We start from the raw sequence: 26,454 nt of genomic DNA, 5'->3' as shown, positions 1-26,454 counted from the left end.
GATACATATATACATACTACCTTATAGTAGACTCGCCCACATCAACTCTTCACCAACAATCGACGCCCGATATACACGCACACTCAAGATGTCTAACCTCCCTTCCGAGCCCGAATTCGAGCAGGCCTACAAGGGTGAGTTTCCCCTCTATATCAATGGCAAAACTCGACGAAAACAACTACGAGACTAACGCATTCCCGCCACTTCCAGAGCTGGCCAGCACCCTCGAGGACAGCAGCCTCTTCAAGGAACACCCCGAATACCGCACCGCTCTGCAGGTCGCCGCCATTCCCGAGCGAGTGATCCAGTTCCGCGTCACTTGGGAGGACGACAAGGGCCAGCTCCGCGTCAACCGGGGATACCGCGTGCAGTTCAACTCTGCTCTCGGCCCGTACAAGGGCGGTCTTCGATTCCACCCTACCGTCAACTTGTCCATGTACGTTTTTGCCTTCCGTGTAGACGAGACAATGTGAGCTGACAAAAGGGGGTGGTATAGTCTCAAGTTTCTCGGATTTGAGCAAATCTTCAAGAATGCTCTGACTGGCCGTAAGCAGAACCGCCTCTCCTGGACAACAACCAGCAGCAGATGGAAGGGGGGAAAGGAACATTGAAGCTAATCATGAATCTTTCTAGTGAGCATGGGCGGTGGAAAAGGAGGCGCCGACTTCAATCCCAAGGGCAAGTCTGACAACGAGATCCGCCGTTTCTGCCAGGCCTTTATGCGCGAGCTGTCTCGACACATTGGCGCCGACACCGACGTTCCCGCCGGCGACATTGGCGTCTCTGGCCGCGAGATTGGATATCTGTTTGGAGCCTACCGCCAGGCGAGGAACAAGTTTGAGGGTGTCCTGACCGGAAAGGGGCTGAGCTGGGCTGGCAGTTTGATTCGACCTGGTGAGTATCCCCTTTTACTTCCAATACGGCGGGAGAGAGAGAGAGAGAGTTGCTGACGAGATTTTAAATTCTAAAGAGGCCACTGGGTACGGGTTAATTTATTATACGGAGTCGATGCTTCAGTACGCTGGCAAGGGCTCTCTCGCCGGCAAGCGTGTCGCCATCTCGGGATCGGGAAATGTTGCTCAGTATGCTGCCCTCAAGGCCATTGAGCTGGGCGCCACCGTCGTCTCGCTGTCCGACTCCAACGGCGCGCTCATCGCCCCTGATGGCGAATCCTTCCAGCCGGAGCACATCAATGACATCGCGGGACTTAAGGCCGAGCGCCGGCCCCTGACCGACTTCCAGTACGGCGACAAGTTCAAGTACTACCACGGCGCCAGGCCTTGGATCCACGTCGGCAAGGTGGACATTGCGCTGCCCTCGGCGACGCAGAACGAGATCAACAAGGCCGAGGCCGAAGCCCTCATTGCCGGCGGAGTCCTTGTCGTCGCAGAAGGATCCAACATGGGCTGCACCCAGGAGGCCATCGACCTGTTCGAGGCCCAGAGGAAGGAAAAGGGTCAGGTCTGGTACGCACCTGGAAAAGCTGCGAATTGCGGCGGTGTCGCCGTGTCTGGTTTGGAGATGGCGCAGAACAGCCAGCGCCTGACCTGGACCGAGAAGGAGGTGGACGACAAGCTCAAGGACATTATGAAGAACGCCTTCCAAGCCGGCCTCGAGACGGCCCAGAAGTACGTCCCTGCCAAGGAGGGCGAGCTGCCCAGCTTGGTTGCCGGCAGCAACATTGCTGGCTTCATCAAGGTCGCTGAGGCAATGCACGACCAGGGTGACTGGTGGGCTTGAGCGGGTTTCCACGATCTTTTCTTTTCTTTTCTTTTCTTGTTTTTTTCATGATTTCTCTTTTTGATTCAAAGAACGGGTTTAGAAAAAGTGCCGTTTTGGAGTTTGGGACTGATGGTTACTATTGGGTGTTTTTTTTATAAATGTCTGGGATGGATTGCACGGCATTGTTGATATCAAGCAGTAGTTGAGATATCCATCATAGCGAAGATGTTAGTGATAGTTTAAAAGATATCCGTTATAACCAATGACCAATATTCTACAACGGTGACAACGCGTGTATGGACGACATCCACCATGGCCGGGCTGGTCATATTCTTAGGCACTCTTCACAATGGGCAGGGTCCATGTAATTGCAACTCAACAGTCTGCCATTTCAATCAGGTCCATTATCTATCTACTGGGTATCTATATTAGATGCACACTTACTACGCCCAACCCATCTCAATCGCACTCAACGTCCTCTCAGGATTTTCAAATCATTCTTCATCAGCCGACTCTCCTGCCAGCAGCTGCTCCTTTATGCGCTGGCTGGGCAGCCACCTATCTTCCGGAATGATCCACCACGACACAATGGCAAAGATGGTCACGGCGCCCATGATGACGGGCGCATAGTTCAAGGTATCGCCCGTGACAGGGAACACGTACGGCGAGTAAAGCACGGCGACGACCCAGCCGTTCCACAGGACGGAAATCGCCTGGAAGGGCTTGCTCCAGCGACCGAGGCTCCACGCCGGCTTGGGGAACGTCTTTGGCGTGAGGAAGAGCCGGCCAAGGCAGATGAGCCCGTACGCCGCGGCGGAGGGCACACCCGCTGCCGAAACGAGAGAGGTAAAGGCCACGGGGGAGGGCAGGATGGTGCAAGTGATGATGGAGGCGACGACCCAGACGACGATGACGGCGTTGCGCGGCTGGCCGTCGACGACCTTGGAGACCCAGGACGACCAGGGCAGGACACCATCTCGGGCAACGGCGAAGACGAGGCGTGAAGCAGCGAGGATGGCGATGGCGGTGTTCTATCGTGACAAGGATGAGCATCAGACATGAGAGAGCGGAGAGGCAATGAGGAGTGGGAGGGTAGACATACAAACCACAGGGCCACAATGCAGACTACGTTCATGAAGATGTGGCCGCCTTGCCCGAGGATCACGGCGTATAGGGGAACGAACGGCTGGGGGCTGCCGTAGGAAAATAACGTGTCAGGGTCGGGCTTTGAAGAGATTACGTGTCAGATGCTAACAAACCCAGCTCATGATTTTCCACATATTTCAATGGGACCTGGTATAGAACTTACGGTGCAGAAGAGGAAGAGGATAACAACGACGAAGCCGCCTAGCCCGCTGACGACGGTACTCCAGAAGATGCCCCTGGCCGCAGTCACGCTGGCGTTGCGCGTCTCCTCGGCGACGTGGCCAGAGGCGTCATAGCCGATGAGGATGCCGGCGGTGGCGAGATACGAGAGGCACCAGTTCCAGCCGGGGGAGGCTCCGGTGCCGTTATAGGTTGTCATGAAGGCATCATGAGCAGAGCGGAAGCCAATCGTGCGGGCGGTGCCGATGGGCAGCCAGATCATGTTGAGGATGAAGTCAAGGATGACGAAACTGGTGGAGAGGTAGAAGATCCATTTGAAGTATTTAGCTGTTTGGGACGTGTGAGTTCTTGATCTATGTGACTTTATGGCTTGAAGGAACTGGGGATGAGAGGAGCATATAGATATGTAGGTAGATATATATATATATATATATATATATACTCACGGGGAAGAAGATTCCAGATGGCTGCGAGAGCGAGGAGGACTTCGGTGCAAATCCACTGGACGGCACGGAACTTGACATCTGAGGGATCTGAAGGGAAATCAAGGTTGAAGACAACAATTTCCTATTACACGCAGTTGGAATCAGTCATACATCGCCACCGGGAAGTATAGATAGTTGCAAGACATACCGACAGCATATAATTCACAGCTCCCTGCGTGTTGCCTGCGAGTAATTCTCGTCAGCCCGCCCGAGTCTTCATCTCATTCTCAGCAAGAGACATTTCAAAAGAAACATACTCGCGCAAAACGTCGTCCAGGCGGTGGTGCTCCACCAGGCCACTATGAATCCAAACAGGCGGCCATAACGAGGACCGCCAGCCTCGGCCGCCCAGAGGTAGATGGACCCAGCAAGCGGCAGCGACGAGCAGATTTCGGCAATGACGGCGGCGCTGATGAAGCTGAAGACGCACGTCACGATGAAGCTTGTCCTGTTGAGGGGGGGAGAGAGAAATCGCCGTGAGCAACAAGAACAAGGCTGGCATCGCGGGGGAGGGGGATGAGCCTCACCAATAGGCGAGATTGCCGCCGGCAGCGATGCCGGTTGAAAAGGTGACGCGGACGCCGCCGATGAAGTACAAGGCGGCTGTTTATGCGTGTGAGCTATTGATATGTTTGATGATTTCCGTTTGGTCTTGTTGGAATTGGGTGAGATGCGTACCAAAGGTGGTTGAAAAATTGTGAAATAAATTGAAGGTTCTGTGAAGCACCTGCAAAAAACAGCCTCGTGTGAGTTTTTCCCCAGCTACACTTGAAAGGCAAAATGAAGGACGGTTTTTGCGAACATACGGGCTTGTATCCGAGCTTCGTCTATCATTGGAGCGTCAGCACAAGTTTTGACGCCGTCGCAAAAAGGCTTGCTCAATGAATGTCTCACCAAAACGCGGGTATCTGCGGTTTCTTCGACGACGCCTTCGACATCGTGGGTCTTTGAGTCTGTTGGTGCATCGTCGACGACGGCGGGGGGCGCTTCTTCAATCATATTCTTTATGAACTGAACTGATTTTTCTTGCTTTTCCTTCTTTATTCTTTATAAAAAATAATAATGATCAGAATTCATGAGAATAACGAGGGAAAGTAATTGTCGTGAGTGAGAATTGCTGCTTCCCGCTAGAGATCCCCAGCCTTGAAAGGATTAAAAAAAAAAAATAGCTCGTCATAGTTGAGCCGAGATATGGTAGATTAGTAGATACAGTAGCAGCACAAGCTTAGAGTTCTCACTGGAGCCCGTCCCACGTGGAGCGGTCCAACAGCGCTTCCCGCCGTATATTGCTCGTATGATGGCCGCCGGGAATTCGATCCAACGCCCGGGTTCAATGTTGACTGTCGCATCACCGACTCCACTAGCTTCGGAGTGGCAAGTCTTCTCGTTGTGAAGTGGTAGAATTGTCAGGGGATTTGATATCTCTTTCTTTTTCTCTGGTTATTTATTATTTATTATTTTCAATGTCGGATTGGAAGATTCTTTATTCTCATGATACACATCCCAACAAATGATTTGACTTTGTGTAGCGCGGTCGGCGGTCCGGGAGCAGCTCTAATTCTGGTTTTTTTTTTTATCACGCAATTGCTGGGGTTACATCTCCGAATCAACTTGGTTGGAATAAGCCGAGGAATGAGAAGCAACAATGTTGCAAATATATGCAGAAAATAATTGATAATCCTCCGCTAGATGGCTTGCTGAGTATATTCAGGTAGCTCCAGGCTACATATATGTGGCTGAAGACTGTACAAGGGGAACTGCTCACACAATACGAAGGCTGCGAGCAATATCACACCACGTCACCGAGATGGCTGCAATGTCGTTTTTACATCTGTTTTCAACACGATTCCAAATTGCATTGTTCATTGCTTGTGCTTCTATAATCAAGGTTTCGGACAGCTACATATACCTGTATCCCTTGCCCTACTAATAAGAAAACCATTACTCCAAGCTCGGCCATCTGCCTCGACAATTGACACTCAACTTGAAGAGGATTCCTTTCCAGGCATTAGCACCAACCACAACGTCTGAGTCTTGAGCTGCAAACTCGCCCCCTCGTCCACATCGAGCCCGGCGATATGCGGCTCCAGTGCCCTCATCTGTCTGCCGGCGTCGCTCTCCTTGGTCTCCCAGGCTAAGCTTAACAAAGTATCCAGCGGCATTCCCAAATGGTGAGCCAGTCCAGCGGAATCAAACAGATGTGCGTGCAAGCCGCGCATGTGCAACCACTCCTGATTTGCCACGGCCGCATACGTTGCGGCTCTCTCATGAGGGGTTCTCGGCCTCTTGGTCACGGCACCAATGGCCTGGCCAGGGAGCGAAAGAGTGGTGCCCACGACGCCGAGGGCGGTTGATATTGGCAGGGAAATGGTGCCGCCGATGAGGCCCATGGCAGCGCCTATGATGTTGCCCCGTTTGGCATTGTCCGACACGTTCCTGCCGATGGACTTGGCGTGGGCAGCAACGTTTCTGCCCAAGTTTTTGGGGTTCTGGCCAATGTGAGCGGCTACATCGGTGGCATGGGACAGGGCGCGATCTGATATGGTGGCCGTCAGGAAGGCTGAGATGGTAGTCATAAAAGACCGCCATGTCTCCTCGGTAATTCCATAGCCAAGAAGAACAGGCGCATATGCCACCAGGAAAGGCGAGTCTGGATCGGGTTTGATCTGAGGAAAGGCAATGGTTCGGGCGGCTGTGGAACTGCTACTGGATGACCCGACCTTGTAGACGGGCGGAGGAGCAGTCACGAAGCCGTCTTTGCCCTTGTCTTTGCCCTTGCCATCGGTAGGGAAATTAAACGGTGATGTAACGGTTGGGGCCAGGGCCGAGGTTCCAGCCGGCGGCTGCGGTGTTGATGCCGAGGCCGAGGCTGAGGCAGAGGCAGAGGCAGAGAGCGAATGCGAATGGGAGACGGAAAGGGAGGCCGAATCCGACGGCCCTGACCGTGATTCTTCATATGTCGGCGGCGCCGGGTCGAAGGGGATCAGCTCTTGCGGAAGGTCGGCCGGTGCGCCGTGAGATTCTTCCGGCTCCGGCTTGGGGCCGCTTCCACTTCCGCTTCTTTTCCCCATGACTAGTACGGAGTGGTAGAGGATGAATTGAGATTGTACACCTGCTGGATAATTGAGTACGAAGCAGCGGCGAGTCAGTGGCTTTCTTGACTGGAATTAGCGAGGCGAAACCTTTGATTTATTTGTTGTTTTGCCGGTGTGAGTGTGTACTCGTATGTGTAGGTGTAGATGTAGGTGTTTAGTGGCTATGCCGGTTACGTCACTCAGTTGCTTGGAGGCTTTGACGATACAACATCAACATCAACAGCAGCCCTTTCGGCGGTGTCTTTTGGCCAACCGCATTCCTGCAAGCCGCCTCAATGGCTTGCGAAGCTTCTGCCGCTGCGCCACGGATGCCTCGCGGACAAACATCGGCTTTGCCGACCGCCTTTGGGGCCCCTTGCATTGGGACTCCTGAGCGAAGGAATGGGGATCCTGAGAGTTTTAGACGGGAGTAGCAGTGTGGCTATTCTGGTTTCGGGTAGCGGCTGGAGGTGTGGCTTCGCTTTCGTTTCGCAGTGCTGACGACGAGGCGAGCGGCTTTGCGTCTCGAGTCATTCAATCATTTGTTTCTAGCGGCAACCGAGCTGAGGTCGGCCTTGTCTTGTGTTGCATTCATTGTGGTTGCGGGAGGCAAAAGCGAGAAGCTCAACAAGTGTCTGGCGAGATGAGGTGGTGTTAATGCCTTGTACTTACGAGTATATGCCTGAGATGCATAAACTAGGGGCTTTGACAAGCATCACGACAGTAAGCCGAGGTCAAAAACAGTCATGCTAAGATTAGTGAGTCGCGTCACTTTCGACTGGGGAACATGAAGCCTTCTACAAAGACCGAGCGCCTGCCAGGTTTGCCGGTAGGACTTTACTACATGTAGCTTTTCTCACCGACACAGTCGGTCACTTCGCATAGTTCAAGTCTCCTCAGCAGACGTACAGTTCCATGCAGCTCGCGAACTATCTTCTCCATCCAATTGAATGCGGACGCTGAATCTGGACGGTTCTGTATGCGTAATTGGGTTTGTCGGTATGCCCAAGTGATCGAGTGTAATTTACATGTATGTATGCGGCAAACTCCTCTTGTAGACCTTTGCAAAGAACGGCTCATGATACTATAGAATTGAACCCAGCAAATGACCTGTACAACTTTTGGAGCCAGCTTTTTAGCAAGGTTATCTTACTTGCCGTTTTTCTTTCTTCTCAAAACTTCCCCTGAAACTCACAGTGAGCACGCAATACGCGACAGAGATTCATAATGAGCGGTACGGCTAGCCTAGTTGCTGAATAGAGCCGCTGCCCTCGATCCCAGTCGGCTCACCTTGCTTAGGCCTTTGAGGAGGGCGCTGCCAGTTCAGGATGGCCTTGCCTTGTTCCTGCAATTCATTTCTTTTCCAATCATACAACTTTTTGAGCTCTTTCACGGTCTTACTTGCGTAGTGTGTTTCGACTTCGGAAAGTGGTGGGTCGGGAACCGGCGGCCAGTCCAGGAAATTGGCGGCGTCTGTGTACGCAGTAATTTGTTTCCCGGCTCGCCGCTTCTCACACCATTCCTTGAGTACGTGGCGAAATTCCGAGGTTGGGTGGTCCAGCAGAACATCTGGATGCTTCACCCAGTCCTCGTGTTCAATGACCGAGACGTCTTGATCCTCATGTCTGATAGCACGCAGATCATCATTGCGAGTGATTATCTCGTACATTGTGAATAAAGTTCCCTTGATATCATTCCGAGCCTCTGAGTATCCCGGCCTTCCAATACGCGCTGAGAAATTGAAGTCGAAAAGCATCAAGGAGTCCGTCCCCTCATGTATAAGTAGGTTTCGGGGCGCGATATCCTGATGAGCAACCCCGAGATTTAGATTCAACTCGTCAACGACGGCGATAAGCTGGTGAAGCCATTTCAGCTTGAATGGACGAGTTCTGTTCTCTTCCCAGGTGCCCCCTGGAATGTATACGGTTGTAAAGCCAACGAATCGCCCTTCGAGTTCATCCACGACTATGCTGTCAAATGGGACGATATTTGGGTGCTTGGGGAGACGTATCCATAGATTCATCTCATGCCACGCAAAGGACAAGTGTTGAAAGAGAAAGTAGTATTTGAAGACAAGCTAGACTCAAGTTAGACCTTGGAGAAAGAACAGTTCGGATTAACTTACCTTCTTAGTAGGCTCGGAGGACTGTGGACATAAAACGAGGTCAACATTTGGACTCAGTCTATCGAGTTCCTCGAGTTTTCCCCGCGAGACAACTTTAACTTGTTCTGGTCGTTGAATCTTATCGAGCGGTGGATGGTAAACACAGCGTGTCTCGTCATCCTTTGGATCAGTGGAGGTTGATATCAAGTCACCGTTGGAAGAGACGTGAATTGCATAGACGTTGGGTGCGAGGCCGTCAATGTGCTTGATGAGTTGCTTGAACGCAGGATCCTCTGACTCAAGCTCCTCGTCCATGGTGACCGAGACGAGCCGCCGTTGGTCCCAGTCGATGATATGCCAGGTGCTTGGGCCTCCAGGATAGATGGCACCACTGGTGGCGAAGAACCTGTCTTCAGGATCGATCATATTGACCTTGGACAAGGCTAGAGGACACCGGCCTTGGGTTGGGGAGAGAGAGCAGGGCTAGAACCGGTGTGTTGGATCCAATTTGGCATCCCAGAGGGCCAGGGTCTTGCAAATGACGGGTAAATGTGCCTTGGACGAGTGTTGGGACTGACCGGGAGGTTTCCCACTATTTGACCTGCAGAAAAATAATGGTCAAGGTATAACGGGAAGACGCTTGAGGTGTGAAAGTTGAGTGCAAACATGATATTTTTGCTGGCGTGTCAGCCAACACCTCGCGTGGGTGAGGCTTGTCACCAATGCCGCTAAAGCCACGGAAGATGTTGGCCAAGTTGGAAGCTGCTCCGTTCCAGTAGATTGTAGATCCATATATTAAGCTAAATGAGTGGACGATCAGGAGCTTCTGTATTAAGACGCGGCATAAGAAATAAAGATTGTAAACCCATGGATCTTTTTCTCCGAAGCGTCTGGATTTTTCGAGCGATCTGTCTCGGCTGCATCTACATCTTGCAGCAAAACGACACATCTCTCAGGAAGGCTGTCGAAGAGTTCCTCTAGCTTTTTATCTACATCCAGGCACGTTTGATTCGCCACAACATGGTGTATCCCCACGATTCAGCTTCAAGTCTCTCAAATCAATCACGGAATGCTCAGCGGCTTTCAAGCTTCCATTGCCGAATAAATTTTTTATTAATGCGCCTGTTACAATTTTCCTCATACAATTCAGCGTTGACCACCACGAGCTTAAATCATGTTTCGAATTTGCTGCTGCAGGATTATATCTGTCACTCTTAGTGGTTCTGGTTATTACGTTGCAGAAAGACTTTCAGTCTCCCGAGTGGAAGAGCGCTCGTATATGGGCAACAGCGAAATTGTTATATCCTTTCTATATTAGTCCATTCTGTGACCTTGGGTTCGGTCGATGTCATCTTGACGGGTGGCTTTTTAATCTTATGGACTGAAAAACACTGAAACAGAGGGCCGACGTAGATACCTATCTGGCAGGCTTCCATCCCATTGGATAGCCCTGCTGCCTCTCTGCTGCACAACGCCTTGGCAAGCATCCCGAAGATTAGGTACAGGTACCGCAATCTCCAGCCAAGGCGGTGTTGGATCTAAAGTAACCAATACCACGACGAATATGTACTTGTCAGCCCCAGGTTAGTGGCCTTATTAGCGGAGGCCCCTGTCTCGTTTAGGAATTTGCAGCTCTTAGTTGAGCCCCCGCGATTGGCATTGGTCAAACCCCCCCCGGACCGCAGCCCCGGTTAACTCGGTACTTGTGATTTCCACACATCGCCATCCCGGTCAACCTCAACTCTGGCGAAACATCACAGGTGACGCTCCTTTAAGCTTATTCATACGCTATTTCCAGTGGCTTCTGACGCTTGTCTTGCAGTACGAGTGAATTAATGGCTGCGGGCAAGCCCCTGGCGAGCACAGTCAGACATATCTACCGTCTACACCTTCCCACTTGGTCCTCCTCCAGAAGCCGAGTGTCTCTGCCAGCTTCGTGACGAAAGACTGCGGACATGATACATAATACTCTTCAGAGAGTGGACGAAGACAACGACGACATGCTGCATCAACCGCCTATCATCCCCAGGCCGCCTGTTCCTCGGCCAGCACGGTCCTCTTCCGGCGGCTCGACCGTTCACACCTCCCCCGCCACAACCGCCAGCTCATCCGTAATCAAGCTTCAGTTCATCAACACAGCTCACCCCAGTGAATCTACCTCGGCCAAACGCATCAGCCAGATCCGGTCTCACGTAGCCAAAGACTCCCACGCCCGGCGCCGCCAGCGCAAGGCGGGCAAGGCCTGCTGTTCATCATCTGCGTCTGCATCTGCAACTGCAACTGCAACTGCAACTGCAGCTTCAGCCGTGGCTGCGGATTCGCCCGCCCGGACCGAGAGCCCGGGCTCCGACTCCACCTCGACAAACGCGGTTGCACTGCCGGTTCGAGCACGGCTGGATGTTGGCGGAAAGGAGGGGATGCTGGTGTCCTCCCGGGGGTTTCGGAGAATTGCACCAAAGACGGGAGCCCTGGATCGGAATGCGGAGGTGCCTTGCCCTAGGAAGCTGATTGGCGATGCGAGGAGGGATGGGTGGAACGGGGCCTTTGCCTGGGAATTGACGGATGACGAATACGCAACGTTTAATTTCTGTGAGTGTAAAACACCAATCACCAACACCATCTCATCCCCCCCCTTCTTCATGTACATGTACCGTGCCCTATCGCTCCCGACGCCGATCTGCCTGTGGAGTGTTTCCTATGTATTGCTACCTTAGTAGTACCTACTGCACTACTATGTATGTACTCCTTACACGATGGGTGCATACATGTCACGGCGCCCCGATATTGTGGACTACTCCTGTCTTTGCTTTACTTCATACACTATGTGCTTAATCGGGTACACACATGCGCTGATCTTGTCGTCTACAATCATCAAGACTTGGATTGGGTTCTCAAGTATGGCTATGAAATCTGCTTCCCCCGCGACCAGGTCGCTCCCGTCATGAAGCGCATGAAATCATCCTTTGTTCCCTTTGCCATCAAGTATCCTAGCCTCCTCGCGTGTATTTTCTATATCGCCTATCACAGGCGCGCCCTCAACTCGAAAGACCCGGAAGAGGTAGCCAAATGCAACCTGAAAGTTGAGAGGTATCGTCTTGCCTGCATTGAGATGATGAAGAAGGCAATCGAGGGTGAAGAGCGGCCGACCTATCAGACCATTACGCTGGCTATGCAGTTGTGTTCAGAAGCGGTAAGTTGTCATCTTGTGTCATGCAGACTAACTGCTAAATCATGCCGCAGTACTTTGAGGGTCACACCGACGTCTCGTTTACCCATGCCCATGCCGCAAGGACCATGGTGTCGGCAAGAGGAGGCCTCGAGAGCTTTGAGAACGTGGGCATCTATGGCCTCATATCCTTCTTGCTGGCAACCTCAGTGTACAGCGGGAATTACTGGTTCGTTCCCGGTTGTGCGAGGGCGCCCGAGGACTAAATCAAGGGGAGGGACTTGTCAAGAATGAGGTGATGGAATCAATTATTATGTACATATACGGGTTATGTAAATGGTCAAGGTTCGGTGTCATATATGGCGTTTCTTTATATACATTAATAGGTTGCCTCATATACGGTCTCATGCCGTTTCGTATGCTTCATCATCATCCATGCTGTGCATGAAAAGTGTCCGGGGTATCAAATCATGCTTAGAATCTCTCCCGACTCGTACCCCCATTCCGCTTCCAAGTCTTTCAACCGCCATATGGCACCCCACCCCGTCGTTCTGTCGATAATCTTGAACAGCCGAGCCACCTCGAGGTGCTCTCTCGGATGCGTCAGCAGCCTGCCTGCAATGTAGAGAGGCTGGATCGCGTTGATCAGGTTGCCGCGGTGGGGGTTCGTCCACGATATGCCGCACACCCGCTGGGCATGCCAGACGGCCGAGTACTCGAGTGTGTTGGGCAGCGGCTCGCCGGGCGGCCTCATCTCCAGCATGACGATGCACGCCGCGTGGTAGAGCTGGTTGCTGGAGATGGCGGCCCAGTGGGCAAAGAGGATGATGGGGAAGATTTGGCTCTCGCTGGCCTCGGTGGTCATGATGGGCAGCAGGCACTTTGGCCGCGTGTCGCGCCAGAACTGCAGCTCGGACCAGAGGCGGCGCCACCGGTCGACAAAGGGCCGGTCGTCGGTCTCGTCGCGCTCGCCCAGCTCGACGAGCCTGACCTGGCGGTACATGAGGTCGCAGGCCTTTGCGCAGAGGTAGACGGCCCAGTTGGCGTGCATGTCGGGCGTCTCGCGGCCCTTTTGGTAGAAGATGCTCTTGACAAAGTCCTCGGCCTGCGACTTGGACGTGCCCAGGCCCTCGGGCACGGGGGGGACCCATTTGTCCAGGCCGAGGACGGTGCTCTCGGCGCCGCCCGAGATGATGGCGCCGCACAGCTCCATGCGGGCGTAGCACCAGAAGACGGCCTGCAGGAGACCGCCCGAGAAGCCGGTGACTTCGTAGAAGGCGAAGAGCGAGGCGCAGCCCTCAATGTGCCGCCGCCAGTTGCGAGGGCTGCCGGACATGAGCTCCAGCACGGCCAGGATGCACGCCGTGACGAGCATGTTGGGGTCCTTGGCCTGCAATCCGGGCGCCAGCAGCCGGATGCTCTCCTGGTACAGCTCGAGGCTGTCGTAGCTCTTCTCCAGGCAGGCCTTTCTCTCCATCTGCCGCGCCGAGAAGGCGAGCACGGCGTAGAACAGGCCGGGCGAGCTCTGGGCCAGCAGGGGCACCTGGATGCCAAAGTGGCGGGCCTCGTCGAACTTGTCGAGGTACGGCGAGCACTCGATGACCCAGTTCTTGAGATACTTGACGAGCCTCATCTTGGGGATCGACACCCGCGAGAAGTCGAGGCTCTTTGAGGACGGCACCGATGCTGCCTGGTCATCGTCGGCGGCCGGTTCTTCAGGCGTTGCGCTCTTGCTCGGGTCGAGACTCGAGACTCCGGCAAAGAGCAGGCCTCGCAGCTCTTCCTGAAGCTCGATATACCTTGGGTTGGCGGCGTAATCGTCAAAGGGGGAGAGCGAGGTCGGGGACATGAAGGCGTCCCCGTCAACCTGGTTAGTCGTTGGATCGTCCATTGCCAGTGGCCATTATTTGCTTTGAACTCTTCTTCTTTTCTTTTTCGTTTCTTCTTCCCTGCTTTGTCTGCTTGCTTTGCCCAGAGTCCACCTCCCTGCCCGCCTGGTCTGATATCAAGGATTCCTGGCGTGACTTTTTGGAATTGTGCTAGAGTAAGTAAGTGAATTCGGTCAGCTGCGGGTTTGGGAGGGCCGAGAAAGAGAGGCAAGATCCACCAACTAGACAAATGGATGAAGTAATAGAATCGAGCCACTAACGATTCGTATTACTTTAATTTGGAAAAAAAACAAGAAAAAAAAAACAAGGATAGAATAAGAAAAAAGAAAATTTCGGCTCTCCACGTGGAAGTTTGGGGAACCAGCCTCGAGTGGAACCTTTGGCAAGGGGGATCGATCAAATCCAGATGCTTGGAGAGCTTCGCCTCTTCTCCGCAATTCAAAACCGCAACCTCCAGCGGCGCGGGGCGAGCAGCAAAACTAACGGCACGAATTGCCCGTTTTTGCGGAACAAAACAGCCGTTTTCTCGTGGGTTTGAGGTTCGATTCGATTTTCTCGGCGCCGGGCACATGACATGAGCGTCGCATCGAGTCAGTCAAGGGCTCCCTTCCCCCCTTGTCAGCATAAAGCGGGATGGCGAGAAGCCTCGAAGAGCGCGTATTTCGTAGGCTACGCTGCCGCAACGGGACTGGCGGCCGACATGGCTCTCTTTAGCCGCTCTAGTGAAGCCATCGCCACATGCAAGGCCACGGGCAACAGCCGAAGCGCTGCGCAGCCAATCGGGATGCCGCTCGGCACTCGCAGCGCGGGCGAGGCTATTCCCAACTCAGGGGTGCGAGGCTACGACCCCCCGCGACTCTCCCAGATCATCCTCGAGAACACGCGGGTTCGCTCGCCTTTCCCCACCGAAGCCGGGCCATGATTCGTATGGGGGGGCTCCGGATTTTCGCAACCACGAGGTGGCAGTTAAAATATGGGAAACATGGGGTAAACAGGGTGAAAATCCGGAGTATGGGAGGGCTGCATTTAAATCCGGGGCTTCTCCCACCCGTTTCTTTTGCCGCGGCCTCTTGGAACTCGACTCAACCAGCTTTCTTCAAGCTTATACACCCGGCAAGACTCAAGACCTTCGCAATGTCCCTCGACTCCACGGATATTGAGATTGCTCCCAACGGCGGTGCTGCCGTGGAGCCGGCACGACGCGTGCATGAGGCCCAGAAGACGATGTGGCAGTCTCTGCGGAACAACCCCAAGGTCCTCTTCATTGCCTTTTTTGCATCGTGAGTTTTGATCAATCATCTTTCTGGCTGGCTGTGGCTGTTGCCATATGCATATACATATGCATACACGCACAAACATAAGCATATACTGACTGGCTGTGATTTGGGCAGATTGGGTGGTTTCGAATATGGTTACCAGCAGGGTGTCCTCGGCCAGTCACTGGTCATGACCCGTTTCAAAGAAAACTTCCCTGCCGTTGTCGACTCGTCTTCGGCCACCGGCTGGCTGACATCAGTCCTCCAGCTGGGAGGCATCGTCGGTTCCCTGTCGGCCGGTGTCCTGGGCGAGATCATCTCCCGCAAGTACACCATGTTCATCGCCTGTATCTGGGTCATCCTGGGTAGCTACCTCTACGTCGGTGCCCACGAGGGCGCCTCTTCGCTCCTGTACGCCGGCAGATTCTTCACCGGTCTCGGTGTCGGCCTCTTCAGCGGTGTCGGCCCTCTTTACAACGCTGAGCTGTCTGCACCCGAGATGCGAGGCCTGTTGGTGTCCTTTTACCAGTTCGCCACGATCCTCGGCATCATGCTTTCTTTCTGGGTCGGATACTGCAGCAACTTCATTGGCGGAACCGGCGAGGGCCAGACGGACCTCGCTTGGAGACTGCCTTCCATCATCCAGGGAATCCCTGCCGTTGCCCTCGCCATTGGCATCTGGTTCATGCCCTTCTCGCCCAGATGGCTTGTCAAGGTTGGCCGCGACGAGGAGGCCAAGAAGACCATGGCCTGGATGCGAAAGCTGCCCGTCGACGACGAACTTGTCCAAATCGAGTACCTTGAGATCAAGGCCGAGAGCGTCTTCGAGAAGCGAGTCTTTGAGCGCGACCTGCCCAAGCTCGCGAGCAAGAAGAGCAATGCCTTTGTCGAGCAGTTTGCGCAATACGCCATGTGCCTCAACTCCAAGGACAACATCAAGCGAGTCTTGACTGGTTTCTTCATCATGTTCTTCCAGCAGTGGAGGTGAGAGAATAATCCCATACATTGTATGGTCTGCTTTTCAACATGCTAACTTTGGTGCAGTGGAATCGACGCCATCATTTACTATGCAACCAACATCTTCATCACTCTGGGTTTGACTGGAGGCACCACTGCTCTCTTGGCAACCGGTGTGACCGGAGTCGTCTTCATCGTCAGCACTGTGCCCGCCATGGTAAGTCTTCATAGCATACCTGCATTATCTGAATAGCCAACTGACTCGACATCTGCAGTTGATCATTGACAAGGTCGGACGAAAGCCCATGCTGCTTGTCGGCTCCATTGTCATGGCCGTCAGCATGGTCATTGTTGGCATCATTGTTGCCAAGTTCCGCCACGACTGGCCTCACCACGCCGCTGCTGGTTGGGTAGCAGTTGGTAAGTTGATTATCCTTAGCAAGCACCGAAGATGGGAAAAGGGGGGACATTTAGCTAACTAGCACTCTTCTAGCTCTTATCTGGGTCTACATTGCTGGTTTCGGAGCGACCTGGGGCCCCGTCTCTTGGACTCTCGTCTCTGAAATCTTCCCCCTCTCCATCCGAGCCAAGGGCGCCTCCATCGGTGCCATGAGCAACTGGCTCAACAACTTCGCCATTGCCTTCTTCGTCCCCCCCATGCTTGACGCTTGGGCCTGGGGAACCTACATCTTCTTCGCCGGTTTCCTCGTCGTGGGCATCTTTGCCGTCTGGTTCTTCCTCCCCGAGACCAAGAACGCCACGCTCGAGGACATGGACCGAGTGTTCAAGAGCCGCACTGGCGAGATTGACGCCCGGCTGATGAGAGAGGTGCAGGAGGAGGTTGGCCTGGTTGCTCTCGTCGAGGCTCGCTCGGCGGCTCAGTACGAGAAGAGAGATATCCACGAGTCGCAGATTGAGAAGCTGTGAAAAGGGGCAACGGCTGCTGGCATGAGAAGATGTGCCACCACTTGTAATGAATGAAACGGAGTACTATTAGTCACGATATGAATTTGGCCAACACCCCATCTTAATTAATGCTTACTTTTTTTTTTCCCTCTGAGAACTTTACGATCTGTGCCTTGGTGTAATGGAATATGATATATAAGCCACCACTTACTATCCAAGCAGAGGACAGAAAGACTGGGGCGGAGAAGATTTAATACACCCACGGATCAAATTATACGCTTGTTCTTTAGATGTATACGGAGTACTACTATAGCTATATTTTCTTTAGTATTTACTACTATATCTATATTTCTCTGGTATTTACTACTATATCTATATTTCTCTAGGATATAGTACTATACTTATCCGTTTGTAGTATCTGCTACTACAGTTGTGTAATAAGATTCGGGTACTGACTGAATAGGCATTCCCTGATAAAAGCACCACTTAATAAGCTGATTAAGTACTTATATTGCTAAATATACCTATAAACTTAGGTCTCGCTTTTTCTGTCCTCCCTTTGCTTGCCACTGCTTACGACCTCCTTGCTTTGCTAGCAAGACAATAAATTCAAATACCAAATAAAGCCGTCGCCTTTCTCGCCCCAATGTCAACCGCCTGTACATCCATCTAACCCCAGACGGTAATAAAGCCATGCACATTAACGGGGCTGCCCCACACGACAGGTACCCTAGTAGCGGGGCGCTAGAATATCGGCTTTTAACGATTTCTGTATTCAAAGTAGGAAACAACAGTCAGCGAGTCAAACTCGACGTGATTCCAGTTCTAAATCCCATCAGCTGCTGTACATCTCGTGGACGTCGTTCTTGCCGAGTCCAATCCGCTATTGGTTGCTGCTCCAGGAGCGAGCGGAGCTGCAATGCCGTGCGTCGTGACGTAGCGCTGCTGGATATTCGGAAACGATGCAATGCCTGTCATTCGCAATATCCCAGACGCCAAAAGGAGAGTCCGGACAGGCTGTCTCTCATGCCGGAAGCGAAGACGAAAATGTATGTTTTCTCTCTCTTAAATCTTTGCTACGTGTCTCATTATATTCTCGTCTTATTATTCTGCAATAAATGATCAATCGTGAATCTGGAATCCGAGCAGCTGCTGACTGGTTTCAGGTGACGAAGGCAAGCCTCAGTGTGGGAGCTGCCAGGAGAGAAACGTCGTGTGTAAATACCCGGATCTTACCTTTGTTATAGGCCCCAAGCTTGGTGCCCAAGAAACAGGCGGTACTTCATCGGAGCAACCTGCGTCATCTTACTCCAATGTGAGGGTGAGTCAACCGGCGCTACTCATCACCAAACATGTTGAAAGGCTACTTACAAGAGGCACCGCAAGTTTGTGAACAACAATTCTTCATCAAAGGCTCCGATACAGTCGACTGAGGTCCAGGTATCTGCTCAAGATGAGGGGCTGTCATTACATGTTGAAGAGCCGCGGCCTCTCCTTGGACCTGGGGACGAAAATATTTTGGAAAGCTTCATCGGCAGCTCGAGCTCTCAGTCAAAAACGGCCTCTCCATTCGCGGCCATCCATCTACCGCAGTCTGAATGGAAAGATTATTTCACGACTACTCACGCAGCTTCTGTTAAAAATGAAACTGCCACCTTGCTTCACTTTCAGTATAACCTCGCCCCGTGGATAGAAGCAGGCGACGTAGGATCTTCCTTTGGGACTGAAATCATGCTACTTGCACAGAAACGGCGATCAATCTTGTCTGCAATCTCGTCGGCTGCTTCTAACCAGCTGGCTAGGTCCAACTCGGCTTATGGAGGGTCTACAGTGCTCCAGCGAGATACCGACCCGTCTCTTGCCCTTGAAGAGCCAAGGGTCAGGCGGATTGGACTGGCCCTACTGGCCCTGGGAGAAGTTTTCACTCTGAACCCTTCTCAATGGAGAAGGCTCTCCTTTTTCCAATCGGATGAGTCCACGAGGAATACCAACAGCTTTTCAGGGTTTGGAGAGCCGCTCGAAACCGTGTTGCGATTTCACTCTAGGATTGGTTAGTTTTTCCTCTTGATCCATGATTCGACATTGTATGAAGCATTCCAGATTGAATATCTGACTAATTCACCCTTGTTCAAAAGACCTCGCAGCATCATTGTTGACAGATCAACCACCGCTGACGTCTTTGGGATTCGCCATGAATCACGATCCAGCGGACCGTACTCTTGCATTATCGACAAAGTCCATCTACAATGCCTGTCTGATTCAACTCGCCAGCTGTCTCCAACTACTCAATGGCAACAACAGTAGCAATATTGCCTCTACCTCGCCGCCTTTCTACATGTCGGCAACTCAAGAACCCATGCCCCCCACTGCAGGCTCTTACTTCTCATCGAAATGGTCCTCTTTATGGTCAAATTGCCAGCAGTGGTACCACAGCCGCCCGGTCGAAATGCAGCCCATCCTGGAAATACGCAGCGTCGAAGCTGGCCAAATTGACGCCGACAACGATTCCTCATTCCCGATACCCGTCTACACTAGCTCAATCGCGCTCCAGTGTAATATTGTCTATCACATATCATCACGCCTTCTTCTCCTACGCAAACCCCGGCTTCTGCGACTATCTAGCCGCCAGCGTCATCTGTCTTCGCTGAGCTGGCATGCTCAACAAATCGCCGGGACCGCAACGCGCAATGATTTTGCGGAGCAGTGGGATCCTATTCTCATCGCAGGGCTTCTGTGGATTGCGAGAGACATGACGCATCCATCGCAGCAAGAGTCGCTCATATCATGCTTCCGCCAGATATCATCCACCACGGGGATCAAACTGGATGAAGAAATTCAAGCGCTGAGGGCGAGATGGAACAGTTCCCAGGCGAGAGGCTACCAACTCTCTGGTTGACAGGATAACGCCCGCCGACTCGCGACGACTTGTTGTCGTTGTTGCAAAGCCGCCACCCTAACCCTTTCTATTCGACGCATTTATGAAGATGTTACAACGATCCAATTTCCCTTCTTTCTCACCTCATTCTTTGAAATAACTATGAATAATATCACAAACCCTTCTAATACAACTATATAACAACATTGTCGCCTACTTTATACGGAACATCACGGCCACGGCCAATCGGCTATTACCCCACACACTAAACCTCGGCCCGCCGCATTGGTTTCAGCTCATCTCACCCACCTAATTAATTTCTGACAAGATTCACAAGGATACCAGACCCAACACCAATCTCCCATATTCACAGAGGCGCTGCCATCGATACTGCAATCATGGCGGCAGCGGCTTCAGCCCCGCCTTTGAAAGGAACCAAAGTCTTGGAGTTTGCCGGTCTTGCTCCTGGTAAGCACGCCTTTTCATCTTGTCACCACCGTTTTGCTTCGTCACACAATTCGTCAGTTACAAGAGCCTCGCTCATCGCGCTCTCATCTTGATAATTGCCTGCTTTCCGTGCACCATCTTGAACTTCATAATCATCTTAATAACCTTCACCAGGCCCCTTTGCAGGCCTCATGCTTGCCGATGCCGGAGCTTCAGTTCTCCGCGTCGACAGGCCTCCATCCAACTCCGAAGGCGCTGTGCCAACCCCCGATATGCTTGCCCGCCATAAATCATCCATCATCGTCGACTTGAAGAACTCTCGCGGCGTGGGCCTCATCAAGCGCCTCGCAAAGCACATTGACGTTCTCATTGACCCGTTCCGGCCCGGCGTGTTGGAGAAGCTTGGCCTCGGCCCGGATGAGCTGCTCGCCATCAACCCGCGTCTCATTTACGGCCGCATGACGGGGTTCCGCCGCGACGGCAGGTACGCCGACATGGCTGGCCACGACATCAACTATCTGGCCGCATCTGGGGTCCTCGCCCTTCTCGGGAGGCAGGGCGAGAAGCCGTTCCCCCCCTGGAACATCCTGGCCGACTTTGCAGGCGGAGGCGCCATGCTCGCTCAGGGCGTGCTCCTTGCCATCATATCACGGCACTCGTCCGGAAAGGGCCAGGTCGTCGAAGCAAACATGGTAGATGGCAGCTCCTATCTCGCGTCGTTCCCCCGCATGTCCCTCAAAACGCCCTTGGGCAACAACCCGCGAGGCAACAACATTCTCGACGGAGGCTGTCCCTGGTACGACACATACGAGACCTCCGACGGCGAATACATGTCCGTCGGCGCTCTCGAGCCTCAATTCTTTCAAGCCCTTCTCAAGGGTCTCGGCTTGCACGGCCAGGGCTGGGAATCCAGGCGTCACGATTCTTCCTCCTGGCCTCGTCTACGCGCGCTCTTCGCCGAGACGTTTAAGAGCAAGACTCGCACCGAGTGGGAAGCCGTTTTCGATGGAACGGATGCGTGCTGCGTCCCCGTGATGCACTATAAAGAGCTGGAGTCGCAGCCTGGCAGGGAAGGCGATCAGCGGCCGGCGGTGACGCTGCGGGACACGCCATGCTATTCGCCCGCTGACAGAGAAGGAGGAGGCTACGAGGGAGAGCCTTTGGTCGCCGGCCATGGAGGGGAGAGCATGTTAAAGGTGTGGGTTGGGTGGGAGAATGGAGGCCAGTACGAGCTGGAGAATGGGGCAATGGTCTTGAAAGAAAGAGGAGGCGATTCCAAACTGTGACAACAGGACTTTGATACCACGTACACGCAACATAACAGCGTAGGAGTAATGTTTCTTTTTTTTTCCTTTCTCTTTCTTTCCTTCTTATAGTCATCATCAAAGCAGCACAAAGCGGAGGAGTTTGCGAACCAACTGAATATAAATTGGACTTTATGATTTTTCACATCAAAATGAGAAAAAAAAAGAAAAAAATGGTTATTCTAATTTGTCATGCTATAAGCCTAAAAAAAGAGAATCCTTCCCCCCAACATACCTAGCAGAAGCAGGGCCTCCCTTCGCCCCCCAAAGAGTCCAAAACCTAGACTCCCTAAAAAAAAGAGCAGCCCTGCCTCTTCCATAAAAAAATACTCCGCTATCCGACGAGTTTGAAAACCCTGATATTCCCCCCCCCTCCAACGTTGCCGACACCCCAGCTCTCGTTCTCTTCTGGGCGGACTCATTACTCATTTACTCTAGCCTCCGGAACAGCCGATGGTATCGAAAAAGAAGAAAATATAAAGGGATTTTGGGGAAAAGGGGGAGTGAGTTCATCGTGCGTCATGCATCTCATAAGCCATAAGTCGCCCAATCGTTCTAACATGTCAATCTAGAAATGCGTGTCTGGCCTCTTTCGTCTACTGCACTTGGCTGACAATCTCGCTGGCCTTGCCGAGAGACTCGACCATCTGCTGACACTCCTTCCGCCTGCGGATGGTGAAGTCGCTTTCTCTCAGCAAGTCGTCAATGCTATCGGTCTTGTACATGTTCTCCAGCAGTTCACGCTGCATGCCATCCTTTGTGAGCCTAGAAAAAACCGGTTAATCTCTCTTCTTTGGTTTCATATCTCCGTAGTAGGGGTCACATACTGAACAAGGTTGAACATGATGGCCTTGGGGACCATGTCGGTCATGGTTCGCTTCACGATGTTGTAGTAAGACGAGATGAGCAATTCTATGTACAAGTTAGTGTTGGCAATTCCTTGGCTTTGCATGGGCCCAACTTACTGATGACTTCGACCTCGATGACTTCACGTTCTGACAATGTGCCGGAAGCCTTGAGGCTGGGTGGCGGAGGCTCCATGGCGGCGGCCTTCTTCTTGTTCTTCGCCGCGAAGAAGCTTCCAAAGAATCCACCATTTGAGCTTCCATCGGCCTCTGGGACGGTCGGGCTGCCGGCTCGGGCGGGTGTGGAAGCTGGCAGTGCCTTGCCAGTCTTGGGATCGACCTGCACAGGCTTTGAGGGGTTATGACGCTCGTTGACAATGGCCATTGCCTAGATGCGCGCACGCCATGTTAGCACGGGAGATGCAAAAGGGGAAAAGGCAAGGGGGGACAGGGAAAACCCTGGTGTACATACGCGGTGTCCGTTGAGGAAGTCAGGGTGAGCGGTGTTGATGTAGCACGCCTCCATGCTAACGAGGTCTCGGACGAGCTTGTTGGTTGGTTCCATGGCCTTCTTGAAGAAGGAAACAACGGTGCTGTGCATCTTCTCCTTGAGGGCGGGATATCGGCGGTACAACTGCTTGGAGAGCAGCTGCGAGAGGATTCGCACCAGCTCATCGTACACCAAAGACACACACTTCAGACTTGGGTCCTCCATTCGCTTGATCTGCTGCTTGACGATCAGCTCGAAAGCGGTGGTGCCAACAAACAGGGCGGGAGAGGGACCCGACGAGTTGTACAGGTAGGTTCGGATGTCAAGGTCCTTGACGACGTCAAAGGGATCGAGCGACTTGACTCCGTTGGAATACAGCTCGTGGAAAACGAAGCTGATACGGGCACCACCAGACAGCTCGGTGCTGGAGAGCTCAGTGTTGTTACCGTCCAGAACGGTACGCCATTCGTTGGTAAACTCGGTGATGACGTTGAGGACAATGTTGGAGCTGTTGCCGAGCATAGATGGGCCAAGGCTCTCCAGCTCGGAGCTGTATTTTTGCAGAGAGCTCGAGATGCGCGCCTTGATGTCGGGCAGCGTCTGCTTGATGTGCATCATGAGGATGAGATTCAGCTTGCGGGCAAGGTAGGGGGTACCGCAGTAAGAGCTCTTGTTGCGGTACGCCATGTGGTTCTCGAAATAGTTCTTTTCCGCCTCCAAAGCGGCGCCAATGGCCTTTTTGTTATCAATGTCTCGCTGTCCTCGGTTGACAACAGGGACGTAGCCCAAGCGCAGCGGGATGATGCGGTTGGAAAGAATGTCGATGACGTCGGTTCCCTCTTCCATCAAGTCGACCTTGGTGAGAACACCAATGGTGCGCTGGCCCTCGGGGTCGACTTCTCGCGCCAGCTTCAGACCATCCGAGTTTGCCAAATCAATGTTGGCAGCCGTGACGGCCAGGACAATGGCGTTTGACTTGGAGATGTATTTGAGAACCATGTCTCGAATCTGGCGCTCAATATCGCGGGGCTGATCGCCAACGGGGACCTTGGTCAGGCCGGGCAAGTCAACCAGCGTCAGGGTGAGGACATTTGGCGAGTAAATGCGCAAGTTGATGGGAGCTGGGGAGATGCCGGCATTTCGTCCAACCTTGGCTTCGGTTTCTCTAGAGATTTCATCCCTGATCTTTCCAAAGTCGTAGAACTTTTGGCCGGGCAAGTGGAGGAACTCGCCCCATTCGTCCGGGTTGGCGGCCTTGTCGGCGCCGGCTTCGAGGTCCTCGTGGCTGACGCCGTTGGACTGGGCGGGGCGGTTGATGAGCTGGAGGACGAGGGGACGGCGCGTGACGATGCCATTACCTCGGGGCAGGCTACCGACAAAGGATTAGCATGGCGCCGTTGTTTGTTGGGAGAGGGTCAAGATAGGGGGTTTCCAGGTGGCAGGACTCACAAATCACGGCCGACAATGTTCTCTAGCACCGAACTCTTGCCGCTAGACTGACTGCCGACGACGGCGATCTGAGGAAGATCAATGGGGTTGTTGACTCCGACAGTTGCGAAGACATCCTGAAGCTTGTTGACGAGCCTAGAAGCGAGAAGAGGGAGTCAGCAACATGGACGGACATGGGCGAGAGGGGCGCGCGAGGCCAGCAGAAGGCGGGAGCACGAGCACCAGCAACGCAGGGGCAGAAGCAGCAGCAGAAGAGGCTCACTGGATCAGGGCGGGATCGGTGATGCCGCCCGGCTGGGCAAGCGAAGAGTTGGGTGTGCTCATGGTCGAGCGTGTGTCTTGGTCTTGTTATGCGTTGATCGTCGAGACGTCGGGCGTGGTTGCGAGGTGTGAGGTGTAAGGTGTAAGGCGTAAGGGGGGAGGCTATCGCGAACGAAGTGGCGGGGTGTCTTTGTTGGATAAGCCGGGGCGAGAGGCGAGACGGTGAAGAGCAGAGAATGCGGAATCTGGCGCTCGACTTGGCTTGCACAGGACTTGGCTCTCCCAAAAGGCGCTTGCAGCTATCCTGAAATCGCAGAAAAAGGGCGGAGAGCCGCTACCAGGCAGAGGGTTGGACAAGATGCGAGTTTATGGGTTTGGATGGATTAGGAGGGACTCGCAAGATGCAGAGCCCGACAAGGGAAAGGCTTAGGCGGGTTCGGGTTCGGGTGCGGTGCCCTGGCCTGGCCTGGCCTGGCTGCTGGCTCCAGCCACATGTGGCGATGCAGCAGCTGATAGCGAGCACTGCACCGGTACTTGCAGTAGCGTGAGGCTGATTGGTGGTGTTGGGAGCGGCATGTAGCACATGGAGGGAACATACACGCGCTGTAAGATGAAAAAGCTAGCAGCCTAGCAGGGGCTAACGTCACTCGATGATGTGGACAAACAGCGAGGCGCCACATTGAAATCTGTGATTGACGCCATGATATCCTGGGTCTAGCAGCAGAACAACCAACCTATGCAAGTCAAAACTAAATCACAGTACGGAGTGTGCGAGCGTGTAGCCAGAAAAAGAAGAGAAAAGAAAGGAAGATGACGGAAAAGAGGGCTGTTGCAACTCTCACTCCCAGTCACACTCACACTCACATGTCACTCACAGCCCGTTTGGGCACCAGCCAGCACCAGCCAATCGATGTAAGTGGCTTCATTTGCACGACACATGGTCAGGTACCATTTCACCGCGCCCGAATACCCACAAGGCTGGCTGACAACATGAACGGCTCTGTATCTGGCTTAGGATATATTAAATCGAGGTGGGCGATTACGTCGTTTCGACTCATCACGTTGAGCAGCAGCCTTGGCAGTCCATAGCTACTCTATACCTAAGGTATTCCATGTCAAAGGGCTGGGAATGATCGTATGAATACTACCTCCAGCTAGTATAGTAGACATCTCTGGGCTACTTAGCAGGCACCAAGTGGTATCAATACTAGGTACTAACCTAACATGTGAGTAGATACCTGATATCAAGTGATGGGCACACTTCGTTTCCGTTGAAGGACTGAATCATGCGTTGGTACCTAATGAGCACTTGGGTGTCTTGTGTGGGGTTGTTTACGATTTCCTGAATTAGTGTGAATAGTTGCTGTCAGTCCTAGACTGTACGCTACCTATCAAGGTATTAGGTAGTAGGTAGGTAGATATGCCATGCCGAGGTGATGTCTTGTTGCTCAAGTCTTTGCTTGACGCTTTAGTTTGATAGTTGCAGTACGCAGGATCAAGTTGGAAAGAAAGCTGCCATGAGACGAAGTTGTACTTGTGTATACACGCCATACACTTCCATGCTCTTCATCAGCCCTCCCTTGCAGCCGGCATCGTTTCGTGTGCATGGCACATGCATCGGGGTCTCAAGCAGGGGAAACTGGATCTGGAGCCACTCAACAAGCACCGAATATGCAGCTTGGATGCTTGCAGCCCAACCAGCGGTAGCCATGAAGCACGCCGGCGGCAACTTGGTGGGAGATGCCGGCGCCTAACAGGACCCTGAAGAGGAGCCAATGGCCACCTGAAGCACATGCAAGCGTGGGCCTCCTGGTGCCATACATGTAGTACGAGCAGCACTGCCTTCAATATGGAGTAGATATTTGATATGCTGCTGCATAGAGTACACACTTGAGAGC

General features: G+C 53.0%; 11 protein-coding genes across 11 annotated transcripts; 6 read left to right on the top strand and 5 right to left on the bottom strand.

Annotated features, from left to right (window-relative positions):
* Window positions 1-88: 88 nt before the first annotated feature.
* Window positions 89-1,740, top strand: Triagg1_10116 (uncharacterized protein; the record flags this gene model as incomplete). Its single annotated transcript, XM_062894152.1, has 5 exons — window positions 89-134; window positions 211-436; window positions 497-546; window positions 634-894; window positions 971-1,740. The coding sequence occupies 5 exons, from the start codon at window positions 89-91 to the stop codon at window positions 1,738-1,740; spliced, it is 1,353 nt and encodes a 450-aa protein (XP_062750955.1).
* A 476-nt stretch (window positions 1,741-2,216) lies between these two features.
* Triagg1_10115 (uncharacterized protein) lies at window positions 2,217-4,532 on the bottom strand (the record flags this gene model as incomplete). Its single annotated transcript, XM_062894151.1, has 10 exons — window positions 2,217-2,753; window positions 2,825-2,947; window positions 3,032-3,375; window positions 3,495-3,615; window positions 3,682-3,716; window positions 3,791-3,951; window positions 4,061-4,136; window positions 4,212-4,260; window positions 4,340-4,360; window positions 4,428-4,532. 10 exons carry the CDS (start codon window positions 4,530-4,532, stop codon window positions 2,217-2,219), a joined length of 1,572 nt encoding a protein of 523 aa, XP_062750954.1.
* A 980-nt stretch (window positions 4,533-5,512) lies between these two features.
* On the bottom strand, window positions 5,513-6,604 carry Triagg1_10114 (uncharacterized protein; the record flags this gene model as incomplete). Its single annotated transcript, XM_062894150.1, has 1 exon — window positions 5,513-6,604. One exon carries the CDS (start codon window positions 6,602-6,604, stop codon window positions 5,513-5,515), a length of 1,092 nt encoding a protein of 363 aa, XP_062750953.1.
* A 1,243-nt stretch (window positions 6,605-7,847) lies between these two features.
* Window positions 7,848-9,137, bottom strand: Triagg1_10113 (uncharacterized protein; the record flags this gene model as incomplete). Its single annotated transcript, XM_062894149.1, has 2 exons — window positions 7,848-8,684; window positions 8,733-9,137. 2 exons carry the CDS (start codon window positions 9,135-9,137, stop codon window positions 7,848-7,850), a joined length of 1,242 nt encoding a protein of 413 aa, XP_062750952.1.
* A 1,529-nt stretch (window positions 9,138-10,666) lies between these two features.
* Triagg1_10112 (transcriptional regulator family: Fungal Specific TF) lies at window positions 10,667-12,143 on the top strand (the record flags this gene model as incomplete). Its single annotated transcript, XM_062894148.1, has 3 exons — window positions 10,667-11,300; window positions 11,588-11,901; window positions 11,952-12,143. 3 exons carry the CDS (start codon window positions 10,667-10,669, stop codon window positions 12,141-12,143), a joined length of 1,140 nt encoding a protein of 379 aa, XP_062750951.1.
* A 197-nt stretch (window positions 12,144-12,340) lies between these two features.
* Window positions 12,341-13,768, bottom strand: Triagg1_10111 (transcriptional regulator family: Fungal Specific TF; the record flags this gene model as incomplete). Its single annotated transcript, XM_062894147.1, has 1 exon — window positions 12,341-13,768. One exon carries the CDS (start codon window positions 13,766-13,768, stop codon window positions 12,341-12,343), a length of 1,428 nt encoding a protein of 475 aa, XP_062750950.1.
* A 572-nt stretch (window positions 13,769-14,340) lies between these two features.
* On the top strand, window positions 14,341-14,688 carry Triagg1_10110 (uncharacterized protein; the record flags this gene model as incomplete). Its single annotated transcript, XM_062894146.1, has 1 exon — window positions 14,341-14,688. One exon carries the CDS (start codon window positions 14,341-14,343, stop codon window positions 14,686-14,688), a length of 348 nt encoding a protein of 115 aa, XP_062750949.1.
* A 212-nt stretch (window positions 14,689-14,900) lies between these two features.
* Triagg1_10109 (uncharacterized protein) lies at window positions 14,901-16,906 on the top strand (the record flags this gene model as incomplete). Its single annotated transcript, XM_062894145.1, has 5 exons — window positions 14,901-15,046; window positions 15,158-16,006; window positions 16,067-16,196; window positions 16,255-16,399; window positions 16,473-16,906. The coding sequence occupies 5 exons, from the start codon at window positions 14,901-14,903 to the stop codon at window positions 16,904-16,906; spliced, it is 1,704 nt and encodes a 567-aa protein (XP_062750948.1).
* Window positions 16,907-18,003: 1,097 nt separating this feature from the next.
* On the top strand, window positions 18,004-19,781 carry Triagg1_10108 (uncharacterized protein; the record flags this gene model as incomplete). Its single annotated transcript, XM_062894144.1, has 4 exons — window positions 18,004-18,070; window positions 18,133-18,206; window positions 18,248-18,935; window positions 19,021-19,781. 4 exons carry the CDS (start codon window positions 18,004-18,006, stop codon window positions 19,779-19,781), a joined length of 1,590 nt encoding a protein of 529 aa, XP_062750947.1.
* Window positions 19,782-20,158: 377 nt separating this feature from the next.
* Window positions 20,159-21,493, top strand: Triagg1_10107 (uncharacterized protein; the record flags this gene model as incomplete). Its single annotated transcript, XM_062894143.1, has 2 exons — window positions 20,159-20,228; window positions 20,382-21,493. The coding sequence occupies 2 exons, from the start codon at window positions 20,159-20,161 to the stop codon at window positions 21,491-21,493; spliced, it is 1,182 nt and encodes a 393-aa protein (XP_062750946.1).
* A 614-nt stretch (window positions 21,494-22,107) lies between these two features.
* Window positions 22,108-24,619, bottom strand: Triagg1_10106 (uncharacterized protein; the record flags this gene model as incomplete). The annotated part of the gene is made up of 6 exons (XM_062894141.1): window positions 22,108-22,276; window positions 22,339-22,423; window positions 22,477-22,744; window positions 22,829-24,215; window positions 24,296-24,430; window positions 24,558-24,619. 6 exons carry the CDS (start codon window positions 24,617-24,619, stop codon window positions 22,108-22,110), a joined length of 2,106 nt encoding a protein of 701 aa, XP_062750945.1.
* Window positions 24,620-26,454: the final 1,835 nt, after the last annotated feature.

This window comes from Trichoderma aggressivum (genome assembly GCF_033847375.1).
Source record: "Trichoderma aggressivum f. europaeum strain CBS 100526 chromosome Unknown scaffold_065, whole genome shotgun sequence".
NCBI classification, from domain to species: Eukaryota; Fungi; Ascomycota; class Sordariomycetes; order Hypocreales; family Hypocreaceae; genus Trichoderma; species Trichoderma aggressivum.
This window is presented reverse-complemented; position numbering and strand designations above follow the sequence as displayed.